A 19,423-nucleotide genomic window follows, 5' to 3' on the forward strand; every position below is an offset into this window, starting at 1 on the left:
GGAAGCCGTTGGTCCTGTCGACGTTCCTCGACGCCCAGGAACACCTGCCATACGCGGACGACTCGAACGCGGTCACGCCAATGTCCGAGGAGAATGGCACGATCGTCGTGCCCGTCTACTACGCGAATCTTGGGTCCAGGCACTCGTCGTACACGTCACACGCATCACGGCTTTCGTACACGTCCCATGGTGATTTGATCGGTGGAATAGCAAACGCGGGGAAACCGATGACGAAGGAGAGCCAGCTGAGAATCAGATCTGTCAGGCCACCATCCGTGAATGGCCATTTCACGGATTCTAATCAGAAGTACCATTACGTGAGTAGGCGATTTTTGGGGGGCTTATACTAATTTCAAATGATGGAGTACGATGGGGACGATTAAGGGGTTTTTGTCTATGAGCTGTGTTTAGGCCATGGTGTTTGATAGTATACACGAATAAAATGCTTTCTTTATTTCTATGTTGTTTTATGTTGCTGTATATACATATGAGAGAGAATGAATATTTTATCCAATTGCAGGATAAGGCTTCGTTAATTTAGTAAATATAATTTAGAAGGTTTTAGTTTTAGTTCATTTGCTATTTATCTTCACTTCCTTATTATTTTATTTGTTCGTTCATCGTTGTATTAATATTTATTTGTCTCTGTGTTTTATAAACGTCGAATAGTAATATCCATCTACTTTTTCCTTAAAGCTGAACATCCTTGAGTACACTTGTCGAATAGATTTTCTAATTGATTATATATTACGGAAAAATTCTGATGAAGGAATAAAGATTTTATTTTATGTTCAGGAGGGTGATCTAGAAGATCCTATGGGCAAGGCAAAGCAACAAGACAATCCGTTTATAGAGCCTTCACAACAACATGCCGTAGTCGATATGAAAGGTAAATTCATTTAAGAAAAAGACAATAATTTAACGATAGTTATTTTGCATATTCGATAAACAACTTTTCTCTGGAGAAAACATAATGTGTCGTTTTTTTTTTGCAGACGTGATGGTGCTGAACGATATCATAGAGCAGGCCGCGGGTCGACAGAGCAGAACACCGGAGCAAGGAGGTAATGTCGAGTTTCAGCTCCTTCGCTCACATTACTCTTCTTTCTTACAGTTTTCTATCACCCTTTATCACAGATGTGTATCTCTTGTGTGATGAGCATCCTGTCATTTTGATGTACACCGTTGTTAAGACTCTTGTACAGTTTTTCTCCATTGATATTCAGTGCTGAAGATTTTTGTCTGAGCGCCTTGTACATAGTAGACCGACTCCTACATACGTTATATACGTTATATACATCTATCTGTATCTCTCTTTTTTTTCTATTATTTAATTTCAATGTATAATTACGTCCAGACTCTCTTATATCGAAATAACCAACGAATTATTTTTATTTTATTCATTATTGGTTATTGTATTAATACCACAGTGTATTACAGTGCATGGTATAATTCCCGTTGGTCCTAATAAGTTCCATTTTTTGTTATTGTCTTACAAAAATTTAAAGGAAAAATGTATGAAATATAAAAGATAGAATTCACAGATACACGATACAAATAATCTTCTAAATCGTAATAAATAAATTCATCGAAATAATTGCAGTGCGTAAGCCCTCGAACACTTGGATGGATAAATGAAACAGAAAAGCGAAAAAAAGAAAGAAACGAATATAGATGAGAACCGTTTGTGATAGTTTCTTTTGGGGAAACAGAGTTTGTTTCCTGATGTATACGACACAGATTAAACATCCTCGCTGCAGCTACACGGTCCTGGTCGCTTCGTGCCTGGATTTCGCCTCAGCTCCTCGTCCGATCACCGACGTACACTGCAGCGAAACTTTAATTTTACCATAGTATTTTTTCGCGAAGGCACTCGCTTCGAGGGCACCACCGCGTTTACCTGCGTTGCACAATGAAGAATGTAGAATCAGAAAGCTTCATCGAGCGATGATTACTATCATTCGCCGTATCATCGACACTCAGTGCTCTAGAAAATGCGATTAGCGCTTCTAAAGTGACATTACTAGCGAGAACACCAAGCAGCATTATCGCACATTGACCTTAGGTTCTTGCAGAAGCCAATACAGCAACGTCTAAAAGAATCCAATCAGATCAATTGTTTTTATCACGTTCAATTTTTCCCTCCAGATTCTTTTATTCCTGTTATTTGTAATTATTCTTTGTTGTAATTGAGATTTTATTCCTCTGTATACTTAATGGTGTTCACGTTTTTTTATGATTTTTATCCACCAGTAGTTGAATGAGGTTTTTATTAAAATTATCGCAAAAAAAGGAGATTTAATATTTGGAAAGATATTTTAAAGAGAAGATTGAATTTTTGAACGATCATCCTTATTTTAAAGAGGAGATTACGTTTGTGAATTTGAGTAGGTCTTTTGAAAATTATATATAGCACGTTTCTTTTATCCTAATTTCTTAAAATTCGATTTATCCATTCTACCAGTACTATGTTCCACCAACTGAGGATTAATTGCATTTTGAACGTCCAAGAATTTTATTTGAACTCGTTCTCATCCCTTTCTTCCGCATAGCAACTCATGCAGCACTTTTATTCTCCACTTGGCCGCTTCGATTTTTCTGTTTACAACACTCTTGCACACAGCTTTTGGGCTGCGCGTGTTCTTGCTGCCTGCACATTCACGTAAAACGCTTTGAATGCGCACCATTTTTATTTTCTCTTCTCATTTTCTTTGCTTTCAGGAAAGGTCTGTAGTGTTCCTGTATTCTGAATTTTCTTCTTTTCCTTTCGTTTTTGGTTCTGTTTTGCTATGATATATATACACACCTGCCTGTTTCTCTGTATTTGATAATCTGTGGTCTAATGAGCTAAAAAGAATATATAAAGAAAACAAAAGGAATGTATAATAAAAGACTATGCAAGCTTGAGAAAGAACGAGAAAACCTCTTTCCCCAAAAAGAGTGGTGCCAGACAAAATTACTAACACGCGTTACAGTTTCGACCTATTACTTTCCGACAGACGACGATGAAGAAGGGCCAAAGTTTAAGGACAAATTGTTGGCCGCGGTGCTGCGTTGCATCGATATCTTCTGCGTGTGGGATTGTTGCTGGTTGTGGCTTGAGTTTCAAAAATACGTGTCTCTTGTGGTGTTCGATCCATTCGTAGAGTTGTTCATCACCCTTTGTATCGTCGTCAATACATTGTTCATGGCGCTCGATCATCACGATATGGACAAGGATATGGAAAAAGTGCTCAAGACAGGAAACTACGTAAGTAACATGGCTTTTAATAATATATCCTATGTGTAACAAAATTTTAATTCGTTTATAAAGTACCTATTTAGATATTTTATAATTTTGAAGAGATTATTTTATTCTTGATCCTTTAGACGAATAATATCGTTGTCCACTTATAATATTATTCTTTTTTTATATTTGTAGTTCTTCACGGCAACATTCGGTATCGAGGCAACGCTGAAACTCATAGCAATGAGTCCGAAATATTACTTTCAAGAAGGATGGAATATTTTCGATTTCATTATCGTCGCTCTTTCGCTTCTGGAATTGGGATTAGAAGGTGTCCAAGGTCTCTCCGTATTGCGATCGTTCAGATTGGTAAATCATTTCATGTATTTGTATTATTTGTAAAACAATTTCGGTATAAAATATCCTGAAAATATCGAGCATCTATTTTTAGATAGATAAAGAAAAAAACAAATAATATATTGTATAATGCGAATAATAAGAATAACGAAGAATCTATTATATTTTTCTTTTTACTTTCGTTCAACAAATTATAATAAAAAGTACTGAATAATCATTCTGTTTCCAGTTAAGAGTGTTCAAACTGGCGAAGTCGTGGCCTACGTTGAATCTGTTAATTTCCATCATGGGCAGAACAGTAGGCGCGCTGGGTAACCTGACGTTCGTGTTATGTATCATCATCTTCATTTTCGCCGTGATGGGTATGCAACTGTTTGGAAAGAACTATACGGACAACGTTGATCGGTTCCCCGATGGAGATCTACCGAGATGGAATTTCACCGATTTTATGCATTCGTTCATGATCGTGTTTCGCGTACTTTGCGGAGAATGGATCGAGTCTATGTGGGATTGTATGCTTGTGGGAGACGTCTCTTGCATACCATTCTTTCTGGCTACTGTTGTCATCGGTAATCTGGTTGTAAGTATATTTAACGAGCCTTACTCGTAACTGATACTAAATTACTTTCAATTATTAAATTAGTCTTCACAAGGTTTGTCTAATATCCTTCTATTTTCTTCTTATTAATTCTTAAACGAGGCCTAATAAATTATATGGAAGCTTATTTTCAGTGATAATTTGTAACGTTTGTAACTGCTCACGAATTTCTAGTTTCAGGCTTAATCTTACAAAGTATGTTGAACTGAAAAAACTGAAGACCGAGGAAAAGAAATTTACTAACAAAGAATCGGCAACGACACTGTATTTTTTCAAGCAGATCTGAAATTTCATCTTTAAGAAAAGTCATTAATTCTTCATATTAGTGTCCTAGCAAACTAGATCTTTTAAATCATTATTCGCCTTCCTTACGATATTCTTCACCTTCTTCTCTCTTTTTCTTTTTTCAATTTCTTCAATTCAACATACATACATTTTTAAAATATGTTCTAGAAATTCAATTCTATCTCTTTTCAACATATCCTTATCAAAAGATTAGATTCTTCCAATTATTTGGTGTTTCGAATTTAACGCTTCATCTCTGAAAAATTAAGTTACACATCCATTCTCAAACCAAAGAATCCTTCGCATCCTTCATAAAGAGCATGTACGTATTTTCCAACGCATTTACCAACATCCTTTACGAAAGGATTCTACATTCTTTATCAAGATCAAGCTCTTGTATAATTTCTTAAATTTAACATAAACGCCCTAAAGCACATTCATTTTCAAAATCAAAGTATCTTTCAATATTATTTTCCAATACGTTTAATTTAGAATTCCCTAAATAGAATCCTACTTCCTTTATCAAAAAACGACCCTTCAATCTTCCTATTTTAACACGGTCAACCCTAAAGATTAAACCTTAAAAGTTTAGCTGCCACTTCCTCTCTTAAAACATCATATCAACTAAACCAATAGTCTTCCTTATCATCTAAAGATAGAAACAACGCGCGAGCTCGAGACGAAATGAAAATTGTTTGATGTGCAAACGAACAGGTGCTGAATCTCTTCTTGGCTTTGTTGCTGAGCAACTTCGGTTCGTCGAATCTATCGGCGCCGACCGCGGACAACGATACGAACAAGATCGCGGAGGCGATCGATCGAATAGCACGATTTATTAAGTGGATCAAGCGAAATGTCCTTTATCTTGCTAAAATGATGCGAGCCAAACTCACCAATCAGATATCCGATCAGGCGCCAGGTGAGGGACCGTCCAACAGTTGGAAAGAAGGTTTATATCCAATCAGATCGCTTGCTGTGTGCGCTGTGTAGTTCGTGGCACTGTTTTTCAGTTCTGCTTTTCACTTTAAACGAAAAAAGAACAACCATTTTATTTCTTTAAGTACTTTTATTTCGCTGCCAGTCGACGAAACGGACAAAAAGAAATGTTCCTTTATTAAAATGGAAAATTACGAAAAGGAGGAAAACAGCGCGAAAATAGTTAGCGAGATCGATCCTTTTCTTTTTAATATTTTATTGATCTCTTTTAGATTTGGTGCTTTTTAATTATTACAATCTTTTCTTTTTTTTTTTTTAATTTGTTCGCGACAAACGACAGAGTACATTGACTGGTGATCCTCTTCTTTTCTTTTATCTTTTTAATGCAGAGTTCTCAATCGGTTCGCTATTTTTCTACGTTTCTTCCACGAATTAAAAATGACGGAGAGAAAGAGAGCGAGAGAAAGGGAGAGAAAGGGAGAGAGAATAAAGAGGACAGGAATAGGATAGATTAATTTTTGCTTCGCTGATTAGCCTGGCAGTTATACGTTGCTTTGCCTATTATTTTCACGTTGGAGAAAGTAAACGTCTCATCTCCCGATAAAATCAATCATCGCTTGAAAATTATCGAATAAGATCGAGTGTAGATTTTGCAGCATCGCGCGATACATTTGGATTGATCTGACTTTCAGAGATTGTGTGGTAAAAAATCTAGATTAATCGCAAATATGCAATGAATATTATTGAGATGCAGAAAATGGTCTCGAATTATATACTGGGTGTCTCAAAATAATTTTCACTAAATATTTATTAGTAGGAAAAAATATAGAAAAAGAGAAGAGTTCATAGACCATACAGTGTATGAATCATAAAAATTAATGCGTATGAACCAAACTCTACAATTCGTATATGATAATCAATAATTAATTAGATGATTAATAAATTACATATATGAATCGTTTAATTGCTATACTTTATATGTGATTTGATCTCTTTTACATAATAATTCCAATAGTAGTTACATAGTTTTTAAATTGACGAATTATAGATTATGTCAATTTTCCTTCCTCAAAAGTGGCTTTACCTGTAAAATGTCATTTATTTTATTGTCAAACTTGTTTCCGTGTTACATGTAAAGAAATTTTTCTACTAATATCGCAAGAATATCAAATGACAATATTAAATTACTAATAACGTGTGGTAATATTACTTGAAATGTTATATCTATATAACAAAACTGGAGATTATATTTTCAATAGTATTGAAAGGAACATGTCAACTCTATACGACTTACTATTCGATAATCATTTTATGTGACTTTATTTTACGACACCCTGTATATAACTCCAATCATATAATATAACAACGAACGTTACAAATCAAAATTCTATTACAATTTACGTAAATTAATTGCTCGTAAATTTTTGCATTATGTTTTCAAGCAAAAGAGTGTTGTATTTTCTTCTGTTTTACAACTTCTGCTTATTATTAATATTTTGCAACAAAGGAAAAGAAAAATACAATTATACCTTCTTCGATTCTGACCTAATATTAAATACTAACAATTAAACTACAATATAATCCATCATGTATCGCGTATTAAAATTAGTCACACTTGTACACCGTCGTTTAATTATAGCATCTTACAATTAGTACAGCGTCGTAACGAGGCTAGACACGAGAATATTGCATGAACAAAAACGACGAAACAAAAATTCTATTAAAAAAAAAAAAAAAAAAGAAAAGAAAGATCGAAATAGAGTAGAATATTTTTTCATTTTTTTTTTCTGCTTCTTAAATATTTTCGGATCGACGATAGAAAATCGACGATTTCATAGTTTACGAATTGGTTACTCGATGAAAATCACGTCAGTTACTCTGTCCGATACAGATAAACATTTTTTGACGAAATGATTCTGATAAGGGCGGGTTAGAGATTTTATATGACTGTGCAGATGGAATTGATCGCGATGGGGACCTAGATCTTGCAGATGGCGAGCTGGATGCGTATAGAGATAAAAAGAGTGCCAAGGAGATAAACCAACTCGAAGTTGCTATCGGAGATGGAATGGAATTTACCATCCATGGTAAGCGTATCGAGGAAAACGAATATTTCCTCGAACCAGTCATCGAGCATTTTTCTTCGATTCTACTCAATTTTTTCAAGTGTTAAACCCCTGCAGGGTGAAGGCTGGATCAATTTTGACTCGTACAGATATTTCGTGTTTATTATTTTATAATTGAAAGTTACATTTACGTATTAATATTCTATCAGACTATTAGGTCATCGTATAACTTCTGTTGGAGAACATCTGCAATTACAATATGATATGCATGTATACGATACGATAGAAAATATAGAATAGGATATATTATTATACTATTTTTTCTAAAAAAAAATCTTCTAATTTATTAGAAGAAGGACTAATCGCATCTTTTGAGAACGAAAAGATTTTTATTTTATTTTCTGTTCGCTTTACCCTGAAGAATAAAATGTTCGATCATCGTAATAACAATGATTCAGCCTTCAATGAAAAGTAGTTAAGTTTATCGCGAATAGTATTCGCTATTTTGTTGATAATTTTGTTGATAATTAAGTGAGGCAATATTTATTTTTTCAAAGGAGACCTAAAGAATAAATTGAAGAAGGGTAAACTGTGCATGAACAACAGCAAAGTTATAGCAAATTCGATAAACCATCGTGACTACAGGCTGGACAACGATTATATTAATCAGAACGAGGATGATACCATCAGGTGAATTTATTTTTAGATTTTAGTTATTGTCAGTTATTGTTGAAGATGATTCTTTCGGTGGAAAATTGAGTTGATTACATACGTGTTTGTCTCTTCTTTCTTTTTTTCTGGTACCCTTTGTGCAGTAATAAATCATATGGCAGCCACAAGAATAGAGCGTTCAAGGACGAAAGTCATAAGGGAAGTATGGACTCGTTGGATGGGGAAGAAAAGAAGGATGCGAGTAAAGAAGACCTGGAACAAGAAGAAGGTAAGATATTGAAATGTTCTAAAATAATACACTAAGTACAGATAATTAGTAATTCGATGTTTATGCAAATTCATATTTTTACCAACACAACTCAGTAAACAGAATACTTATTTCGTTACATTCTACTGTATATTTGGAGTATATTTTCAATGTTTCATATATCTTCACATATTATATGCATTCTGTGCATTTGTACGTTTTTAAATTCTTCATAAATGCATAGACATTCACAGTCTAGTAATTAATAATTTTCTAAATAAATACATACTTACTTACCAATCTGGCCAATATTTCATTAATCGTTATAATTATTATGATCATTATTGTTCCTTTTAAAACGAAAATTTATGTTTCCAAGATCTTGGAGAAGAGGGAGAGGAGGGAGAAGGCGTCCTAGGGGATGCAATTATCCAAGCAGACGAAGATCCCATCGAATCCGACTATCCGGCTGACTGTTGTCCAGAAAATTGTTACAAGAAATTCCCGTTCTTAGCTGGTGACGATGACGCTCCATTTTGGCAGGGTTGGGCCAATTTGAGACTGAAGACCTTCCAACTAATTGAGAACAAGTATTTTGAGACTGCCGTCATTTTGATGATCCTTTTGAGTAGTATGGCTCTCGTAAGTACATTTCATACATCTCATTCTTCTTTGTTGTCTTTATTGTCTTTTTTAAAATTATTTTTTATTATTGTTTTATTATCATCTGATTATATTCTTTTACTTCGTGAATTTTAAAGATATATAGATTATAATTGAAAATGCGTTGTGTGATGTTTAGGCCTTGGAAGATGTGCATCTTCAACAACGACCCATTCTGCAAGATATCTTATACTACATGGACCGAATATTTACTGTGATTTTCTTCCTCGAAATGTTAATCAAATGGTTGGCTCTCGGCTTCAAAAAGTACTTCACGAACGCTTGGTGCTGGCTTGATTTCATCATTGTCATGGTAAGTCATATTTATTCGGACAATTCTCTTATAGATTTCATGTAGTTTTACGATCTAAATGTGCGTAATCTCTCGTTCAAGAGAAAAAGAATAATAAAAAAAGATGTCTAATAATTTCTATTCAGATTTTTTATAAAATAAGTTAATAAGATAACGATTACTCACATGAAGGATGTTATATTAGATTATCTCCAAAAGATAGTGTCTTTAATTTCTATTTTTAACGCAAAAAGGAAATACTTTTATAATTCATATTTTTATAAAATGTCTCTAATCTACTTAATAATTTAGTTCATATCACAGCTAAACCTCGTTTACGTTCCCAAACCAGAAACAAGCTTACAATAAAATCCATAGAAAAATCTCTTATACAAAGTCCATTATACCTTGAACAATCGTCTTAGCAACTTTGTATAAGACAAGGATATCAAAATGATTAGAGAGAGGATGAGGAGTCTTTAAATACATAAAAAACAGAAACTCTGAAAGAAACTTTCTTTAAATGCATGCAACGCTTGAGATTTCTTCCAGGAATCAAAGATTTTGTAAACTTGTTCGAAAAAACAAAAAAGAAACAAAAGTTCCCCATCTTCAAGTTTCTCTGAATGACGAAGTGTGCCCTCCACCTTCTTCTTCTTCTCCTCCTCCCAACCACCCAAAAAGTCAGTTCACAAAGCGGAAGAGCTCAGCATGGAAACTCCCTCGTGGTGGATTACTGTAGTACAAACTCGTCTACGTATAATAACGTATATCTCATGTGTCATGTGTCACGTTCCATCTGATCGATATTTGATGATGATGATAGCTCTCACTGATCAACTTGGGCGCCATCTGGGCAGGCGCCGCCGACATCCCGGCCTTCCGTTCCATGAGAACACTGAGGGCCTTGAGGCCTTTACGAGCCGTGTCACGATGGGAGGGCATGAGAGTAAGTCATCGGTCGACGAGAAGCAAAAAAAAAAAAAACCGAGAAAGAGCAGCCTCATCCGGTGATACGACGACCTTTGTACGATCGTGCAAATCTGACGGATTATTATTTTATCATTTTATGAAACTGAAATATAGTGTACAGAATATTTTTTGTGGAATTTAAGTGTAACTTAAATGTTGCAAGTTTTGAGCTTGTTCATTTACTTTTCCTTTTTAATTTTTGCAGTTTAAAAGAGATTAATCTTTGTGACGGTATCGAGCAACTTTCTATGGTATTTTTGGAGAATTCTAATTTGAATAGGAGACATTGTTATTTAAATAATATTATAAGAGTAAGTAGTGCTCCTTTTATAATCAGATAATTTTCTCTTGTACATAATTTGTTACTATCGAGTCGAGTAATAAGTTCATTCACCTTTCACTAGTATGTACGTTTGATTTATAAAAATTGTTGAAAAATCGTATCTGAATTTTACCAATAGAAATATAAATCTATAGAGAGAACCAATAAAGAGGTTGCATACTTCTTTTGACAGATTTTATTCTATAAAGTAACAACACTTAACGTGCTGTTTTAATAACATGAAGAGTGATCTTACTGCTCAACGTAATAGTAATAAATAAAGAATTAATAATATTACTATTAGTCATTAATCGTCGTAGTATTATTTGAATGATAATGTCTTCGTACTTTCCCAAAATTTATAAACCTTTTTAAACAAATGAATATCTAATGGTAGTATTTTGAAAAATTAATTTTTTGATCTTCAATCCGTCACGTTTGTTCTGAGGTTTTGGTTTTTTAATGAGTCGATAGGACAAAAAAGAAAACTGAAAAAAAGCGATTAGAAAGAAAGAAGGGAACAATAAGTAAAAACCGAGGGAAAAGTGATGAGAGAGGACATGATCGCTACAGTGATCGTAGCCTTGTACTCTGTGGTGTGCTTTCCGGTGTGCAGAGGTACACTGGTGTCTCTACTTGGTGTCTGCACTGATATTGGAGTTTTTGTCGTACTAGCTACTGCCGATGTACGCCTTTCCTAAACAGTCTTTTTTGGCACAGTGATCGTTGTGCAAAGTACAGTGTATCTATACATATAAACTATATATATATATACATTATATACATATACATATTATATTGCTTTGTGTGTAATGTACAATCTTCCTTGTGTGTTCATGTACGCGTGTGTACTACGTAATATATTATGCGCGTGTAATTTTGGAATTTGGTCATCAGGATTTTGATTTTTCAACGTTACAACGCACCACGGTACCAGTTTAATTGACGTTACAATGAAGAAATAATACGAATTCTCATTATGAATATAATTTTTCACTCATAAATCTGAAACAACGATCGTATTTAAAAAATTACGTAGAATATTATTATTAGAATATCTATCAATAATACGAAAATACGTGTCAATAACAAATTTGCTTTGTTAGAAAGAAGAAAAACCTTCTACATCTACGTCAATTAATTCTTTTATCGAACCATCGAAAGAAAGTGCAAAGTACTTTTCTAATTGCGAGACTCTTCTTAACAATCAGAATATATCGAATGGTCAGACGATATAAAATTGGTACCTAGCGCGTCGTTACTGCTGGTATGACGAACCTTTTCATCTGTTTCAGGACGAAGCCGATTATCATGCTCGCAACCGAAAATATCTCTCATCAACTCATTCATTGCTCTTTGCATTGTCGGTCGTTCTCGTCTGTATGCGTACAACCGCGTCTTTCAGATAAATAAACACTTACGTAACTTAGAAGAAATTAGCTTATCGTAATACTCTGTACGTTTTAATTTCTTCGAAATTCCTAGAATCGCAACAAGCGCTGAGCGAATTCTTAAAATTCCCTTTTACAACCACGATATTGCCAAATAGAACGCAGTAACGCATTTGAAAGCATCCTTTTAGCGAAGGATTGTACGCAAACAGGGGTGACACGACGTCCATTCTCTGTTCACTGTGAACCGCTACGTGTGCCATATCTGGTTTCTCTCAATGTCTTCGTCCCCCTGCTCTGGATATTTGTTGTATCTACGATGTGTATCATACACTATTTAAATGGAACGATTTCCACAGATGGGACGGACTCCTGTGTTACTTTAATCCGCTTCAATGGACTCCTCGATCCATCGACGGGAAATCGAGAGATCAGAAAAAAACAAAACAAAAAAAAAAAAAAAGAGAAATAAGACATGAAACTAAAACCATACAAAACACGAATTGACGCGTCGACGGTCAACCAACAACCTCTACTTCCTCCTAACCCTTTCTTTAGCTATCTATTTTCTTCTCTTTCTCTATTCTTCCGTTTCTACTTATCTCTTAAAATTTTTCTAGTATTTGAAAGTTTGGAAATGATTATTGATTATGATAATGATAATGATGATGATTATGATTATGATTATGATTATGATTATGATTATGATTATGATGATGAATTCGTATCGCGAGTAGCCTGTCTACCTGTTGCTGTGATCCGCTCTCGTTTCTCGCTCGCAGGTGTCACTCATTAACTTCGTAGCGTCGCTCTGTGGCGCTGGCGGGATCCAAGCCTTCAAAACAATGAGGACCCTAAGGGCCCTAAGGCCACTCAGGGCGATGTCTAGAATGCAGGGAATGCGGGTATGTAGCCCACAGTCTCAGCAGACCTTGCCGATTACTTTCTTATTATGTTCCCGACCGAATCGATCATTCTCTTTAGCGGGCGAATCGAGCTTCCGAGTTGGGCATATGTCGTTAGAAATATCGCGATCGTAGGATAATTTTGATGTAACGATAGTTTTAGACGAAATAGTATCTCTGCTATGACAAACGAGTAATCTAGAACTGCCTAATTAGAAATTTCTTGCCAAGAATGTACTTGTTATTTGTTGTTTAATATGTTGGATTATTGTACTAGAGGATAATTGTACCAGAGGAAGCAAATAACAAAGATAGAACTATACGGTTAAGGTTTTGTCGAATCAAAAGCAGAGTATAGCGAGACTCTTGTCTGAGAGTGTTCGACTTGCTATATTTGCTATTCCAAGTTATTTGCGATAAGAATACCAAAATAATAATTAAACAAATTGCGCGTCTAATAGAAATGTTAAGTAACAACGAAAGTAGCTTGCAGATTTTGCAAATTCGTTCTTCGAAAGTATGAACATTAGGTAATTAACGCTATGACTTACGTTGATTAAACAATGCCCAACTTTGTTGATAATTTTCGATTCGTCCAGATTTTCAATTTGAATTTTCTCGGTGCCGTCGAATTATCTAGAACGAATAAGATTATTAGCCGTTCTAACAAAATTATCAATATCAGTAGTTCAAGAAAATTGTCGAAAATAATTAGAAGAAAATTAAAGATCGCATTTATGAAATAATAATGATAATAAAAATAACAAATAAAATAATAAATGAGTATGTACAAAAAAAAAAAAAAAAAAAATTAGGAAGAAAATCAGTTTAACGGCGGCACCGTTTTTCTTTCATGGCGAGAATCGACAAAGAGGCCGATTTGAGTTTCATATGACACGGAATATTTTGTTTAGTTTTGTTGCATTAAAATATAGTTACTTACTTTGTTGTTAGTTATTCGAAAAATTAACGAAACAACTCTTCGGTCTCGCCGTGTCGAAGACTCGATTCCTTTTGCACGTGAACATAAGTAGGGCGATCGCGAATGCACTTGAGCTTAAAACTGCGAATGTTTGAACGGCACGTAGACTCGTTCTTTATTGAATAATTCTCGCGAGATATGCACCTTAGAGACACACGTACGCTGCTGTTCGTAAATTTTGGATCGACGAACGCTTCTCGTAAATTCGAGACAACACACTGTTTATATAATTTCTACAAAATAGCGAGAACGATTAATGATTTCCAAGACATTCTCGCATCTTTCGCGTTCTAATTTATAAAACGTTCTTTATATCTTTAGAAGATACGGCTAATACTTTGCAGATATTTCAAACATCAATTACGTACTATTTGAAAGGAAATCCAGGCAAAAACGTGAAATAGATTCTCAATTCTGAGTGAAGACGAAACGGGCGCTTGAAAAAACATATGATTTGTATTCATTTTACGTACAAAGTGTCCCAAGTGTTTTTCCAGCAAACGGTGCTAGAACAAAGTAATAAAGAAACGAAAGAATATATCGTATGAACATATAGGCTTCTAAATACTTTGTAAAAAAAGTCATTTAAGAAATGCAAATAACAAGAAATTAGTGAAGAAGAAGATAAGCGGAATTGCTTCGGTTACGGTTATATTATATTCTTATTTTTCATACGATATGTTCGCACGTGTATCTGGTAGAAAAGTCTGGAAACTATATATTTTTAAATTATCGTTTCAAACAAATTTTACCATCTACGATTACTCGTTATTATTTGAATTATCGAAGAAATGAGAAAAATATCAAGGACTCTACTCTTCATCAGCCTAACAACTTCCATAGAAAACCACGGAAAGCTCGGCGATATCAACGCCTGCATAGGCGATGACCCTGTCTGCATAGATGTCGACAGATAATAAATCGAACAGCTCGGGAACGTATCCTTCGATTAAATCATTTTCAATTAGTAAGTAATAAAATAACCATGACAAGTTTAGACAAGATTTACGAACGGCGGTGTATTTAGATACTTATTGTGAAATTCAACGAGCCTGAAACAAACGTGCCTCATTTAGAAAACAGCTGGTCTCAACATACTCGAACAACACACGTATTATATACCTACATCAAACATACTAGTAACTTACCATTCTCGGATGAATTTAACAGTTTATATATCTCATTACAGACATAAAATGATTCTACATAACTGTAATACAAGGTCGCTGAGATACTGGGCGTAGAGTTACTGTCATGCCCACGCCCTGACACTATCTTACCCTATCTTATTATACAGTAGTTCGTAGCTACTAATTTTCAGCATAATCTGTCTACCTATATAAATGTATAAATACATATATATATATATATATTATATATAATATATAAACACGTAAAATCTACGAACCTACTATGTGATAGTATATATTATATATATTATATATTATTTCTATTTCTGCATGGGATTGTTGCTTGCCGCTGAGGAACGCTAAAAATTTTCGCACGCCAAAACGCATCGAATATATCGAATGGAATGTCTCGCTGTTACATGCTTTGTGCGTCACTTGCTGCTGGCTTTCGTTTATTTCTCGTGTGAATATTCTATGTGCACACTTGTAGTCGTGATCTCGAAGCAACGTTAAGTATGCACCATACGTCACATCGATCAATGATCAGGCAAAGCGATACTTTGTTCCTTCTTAATTTGTCTCACAAGTCTATTGATTTCCATGAGGTTCGCGAATATTATACTTCGTGAACGCAGAGGCACTCCTTGTGTTCGCCGTGATTCTTCCTCTTCTACTTTTTTTTTTCTTTTTTTCTTTTTGAATTCTTTTTTCTCTTTGTCTGTTTGAATTTGTCTGGAGACTTGTGATTTCGGTGTTTCATTGGTATACATACATACATATATATATATATATATACATAATCTATGTTCGTGCGGTGTAGTTGTACGAAATTGAACGTGATAATTATTGTGTTGAAGTAAGTATGCAGGGTTTACCTCGGTTTACTGTTCCATAAAAAGGAAAGAGAACAAATTCATGGGAAAACTCGATTGGACTCGTTTCGTAGATGTTGTTGGGAAAAAGATGAGCCAAGATATTTTATCGACTCTGTTTCCTGATTTGATCCTGTGCAATCGTGAAAAATCGGGCGAAATCGAGCAGCGATGTTGCATGCTTCCTGTTTTCAGATAAAAATTATACGAAGCTGAACATTTGAATGTGATATTACATTTTTATACAATAGATTCTTTGCCCATTTTTCGTAGAAATTGACTAGGACTGATTTCATTGACGTGTTAAATTCAATTGAATTTCTTTTGCACTCTTATCAATCTTCATCAAGTTCGAATTATATACGACATAATAATGCGACATTCCTGTTTGCTTTCGCGCGGTGTTTTATCCTTTCGTTTATTTTATCGCAAAATACGAATCCAAGATTTACATTGCACATACGATGAATTCGTAACACACGGCGTAGACATTTACTTAGAAACGCGTAGAGATGCATAGAAACGCATATTTAAGCACATAGAGAAACAGAATTAAAAAAAAAAAAAAAAACATTTATTGGACCGATTTTCAGATACTTTAACGAACGGTTTTGTCTCGCAGGTAGTCGTCAACGCTTTGGTTCAAGCCATTCCATCCATTTTCAACGTGTTACTGGTGTGTCTTATCTTCTGGTTGATCTTCGCCATTATGGGTGTACAGCTTTTTGCCGGCAAATATTTCAAGGTAATTATTTCAAAAGCGTTTCTGTAATTAAGCATAATGCTTGGAACATATTTGACAAATGTTTGTGTTCAAATCTGATCAAGGAAACGAGAGAACTGTACGCGAATCGCTGAAAGCTCGAGGAAGTTATTTCATCGTCCTAAATTATTTAGAATTTATTGACCGGAAATTTACATTCAATCGACTCAACATTCCACTCTTATACAGAGCTCTTATAGCTTAACAACTTACACCTGGTAGTATTAATCTTTCGATTGAATCGTATTGGTAATTCAAAACAAATTAGAGAAGTACTTTGGATTTCAAACTTTCACGATGATGAGATATTTTGATATTGCTTCTCCAGGATGAGCGATCGTGTTCCGATTTTGCACGTGCACTTGGCATTTGCATTTTGAGCTAGAAACACCATTGTCCATCCCGAAAAGCCAATATCGGAAAATTAAAGGTAGCAGAATGTTCCTATTTTTCCTTCAGCTTACCTTGAAAAATATGCGATAATAAAGGATCGTGAAACGTCGTGCGTATATTGTTCTATTTAATTAACTATATTCGTTGTCTCTTTACAGTGCGTAGATGCGAATAAAACAACACTCAGCCACGAAATAATCCCTGATCGAAACGCCTGTTTGGCTGAGAACTATACCTGGGAGAATTCTCCGATGAATTTCGACCACGTAGGAAAGGCTTATCTGTGCTTGTTCCAAGTGGCCACGTTTAAAGGATGGATTCAGATCATGAATGACGCGATAGATTCTAGGGAGGTGAGTGTATGGTTTGTAACTTGAATTAATCAACAATCGTTATTTGATTCTTTAATTAATCTTTCTTTTGTGTCTACAGCTCAACAAACAACCAATTCGTGAAACAAACATCTACATGTATTTCTATTTTGTATTCTTCATTATATTCGGATCGTTTTTTACCCTTAATCTATTCATTGGTGTGATCATCGATAACTTCAACGAGCAGAAGAAAAAGGCGGGTGGTTCTCTCGAGATGTTCATGACGGAAGACCAGAAGAAATATTACAACGCTATGAAAAAGATGGGTAGCAAGAAACCATTGAAAGCCATTCCACGTCCAAGAGTATGTAGAGAATTATGTCGTTGGAATATTTGTGAATTTCTTCCTCTTCGATTCTTCTCTTGATCCTAGCAACTCAATCTGATAATCTTTTTTACAGTGCTTAAGTCCATTTGTATCAAATTTTGTGTATAGTTGAATTTTGAACATTGCAATTTCCGTGATTAGTCATCTTAAATTGCAAAGCTTTAGGGGTTGCAAGTGTTTAATTGTAAAGTTTTGGCGGTGAACAACTTTTAATTATAAGACTTTAGTAGAATAAGAGTCTTTGGTCGTGAAATTTTAGTAATAGGAAATTCTTAATTATGAAATTTTACTGTGAGTGAGAATTTTGAAATTCTACCGATTGGGAACTTCCAATTCTAAAATTTTAGCGATTCATTGTGTTGTATCGTAACATTCTGACAGTTAAGTAAATCTTAAGTAAAATTTTGGTAATTATATGTTTCAAATTGTAAGACTTTAGTGAATGTCTATTTCGATAGCCGAATAGCTTATTAAGAAGTAGGTGCTTATCGAATTTTTCTACTTTCTTTCTCCCATTAAAAAATCTCTATTGTAACGCAAACATTTTGTCTTTCAGTGGAGGCCGCAGGCGATAGTGTTTGAAATAGTGACGGACAAAAAGTTCGATATGATAATCATGTTGTTCATCGGACTGAATATGCTTACGATGACGTTGGACCACTATCAACAAACTCAGACTTTCAGCGATGTTCTGGACTATCTAAACATGATATTCATTGTGATATTCACCAGCGAGTGTCTCATGAAGATCTTCGCTCTGCGTTACCACTATTTCAAGGAGCCATGGAACCTCTTTGATTTTGTTGTTGTTATATTGTCAATATTAGGTAATGTAATGTAATGATTAGTTCAGTCGTATGGCCCCCGTGAAATTGATACATGATAATGAAAAAGATAATCCTGTTAGCTTTTTCATCACACAACATAGCTCTCTCTTCTTTTTTTTTTTTTTTAATTAGGATGCAAATGAGCATGTTCAATTCATTATCTCTACTGCACGCAAAACTTAGCATCTTAGCAAAAAAGAAAGCGTACAGGATTAATATTTCACGTGTGCTGCAACGACTGATCAGCGTCATTATGTTACGTAGCCTTACATTGATGTTATGTGTAATCCTATCTTTCCTATCCTGTATAATCCTCGTTTCCTCATGGTTATGAACATGTGTCCAGTCATTAAAAGCAACATTATAGCTCTTTATTTATAAAGCAGATCAATATCCAAATATTTTTATATTAATTTTAAAAATTCACAAAATTTGATTCTTAACTTAATTCATTATCGTTTGATTGCGCAATTTATTTATCTATTTCTTACGTACATTTCTAATAAACTTTAACAAGTCTAATATCAAGTTTTTCATAATAAACTTTCAATCTTAAATTAACGATTTAAACGGCTTTAATGGTTAAACATTTGTTGGTATCTTTTTATATTGATATAATGTCGTATTTGACTGGTATTTACACATGTTGATTGATGTAAAGACGATCATTAGTCAAAAAATCGGGTAAGAGCGGGTCTGTATTACGAGAATTTTTTTCCAAATTAGTCTTCGTAGAAAGGAGTAACCGATTGCTAGTCTGCTCATCTTTAAACTTTTGAATGCCTAACACGAAAACCTACGACAATGATACATTTTTTTTTT

General features: G+C 34.5%; 1 protein-coding gene across 1 annotated transcript in view; it reads left to right on the forward strand.

The window, feature by feature from the left end:
* LOC100749760 (sodium channel protein para) overlaps positions 1 to 19,423 on the forward strand; it is a 71,628-nt gene that overhangs the window by 43,100 nt on the left and 9,105 nt on the right. Inside the window, exons 16-32 of the mRNA XM_024367078.2 lie at positions 1 to 317; positions 796 to 889; positions 996 to 1,064; positions 3,000 to 3,250; positions 3,422 to 3,595; positions 3,813 to 4,163; positions 5,181 to 5,385; positions 7,358 to 7,489; positions 8,026 to 8,158; positions 8,284 to 8,408; positions 8,767 to 9,029; positions 9,190 to 9,363; positions 12,810 to 12,932; positions 16,539 to 16,661; positions 17,231 to 17,425; positions 17,505 to 17,750; positions 18,331 to 18,601. The exon at positions 1 to 317 is cut by the window's left edge and continues 14 nt beyond it. Coding sequence (XP_024222846.1) covers positions 1 to 317; positions 796 to 889; positions 996 to 1,064; positions 3,000 to 3,250; positions 3,422 to 3,595; positions 3,813 to 4,163; positions 5,181 to 5,385; positions 7,358 to 7,489; positions 8,026 to 8,158; positions 8,284 to 8,408; positions 8,767 to 9,029; positions 9,190 to 9,363; positions 12,810 to 12,932; positions 16,539 to 16,661; positions 17,231 to 17,425; positions 17,505 to 17,750; positions 18,331 to 18,601 — 3,246 coding nt within the window. The remainder of the gene's footprint in view (positions 318 to 795; positions 890 to 995; positions 1,065 to 2,999; positions 3,251 to 3,421; positions 3,596 to 3,812; positions 4,164 to 5,180; positions 5,386 to 7,357; positions 7,490 to 8,025; positions 8,159 to 8,283; positions 8,409 to 8,766; positions 9,030 to 9,189; positions 9,364 to 12,809; positions 12,933 to 16,538; positions 16,662 to 17,230; positions 17,426 to 17,504; positions 17,751 to 18,330; positions 18,602 to 19,423) is intronic.

Source organism: Bombus impatiens, unplaced genomic scaffold (genome assembly GCF_000188095.3).
Source record: "Bombus impatiens unplaced genomic scaffold, BIMP_2.2 scf_0264, whole genome shotgun sequence".
Taxonomy (NCBI): Eukaryota; Metazoa; Arthropoda; class Insecta; order Hymenoptera; family Apidae; genus Bombus; species Bombus impatiens.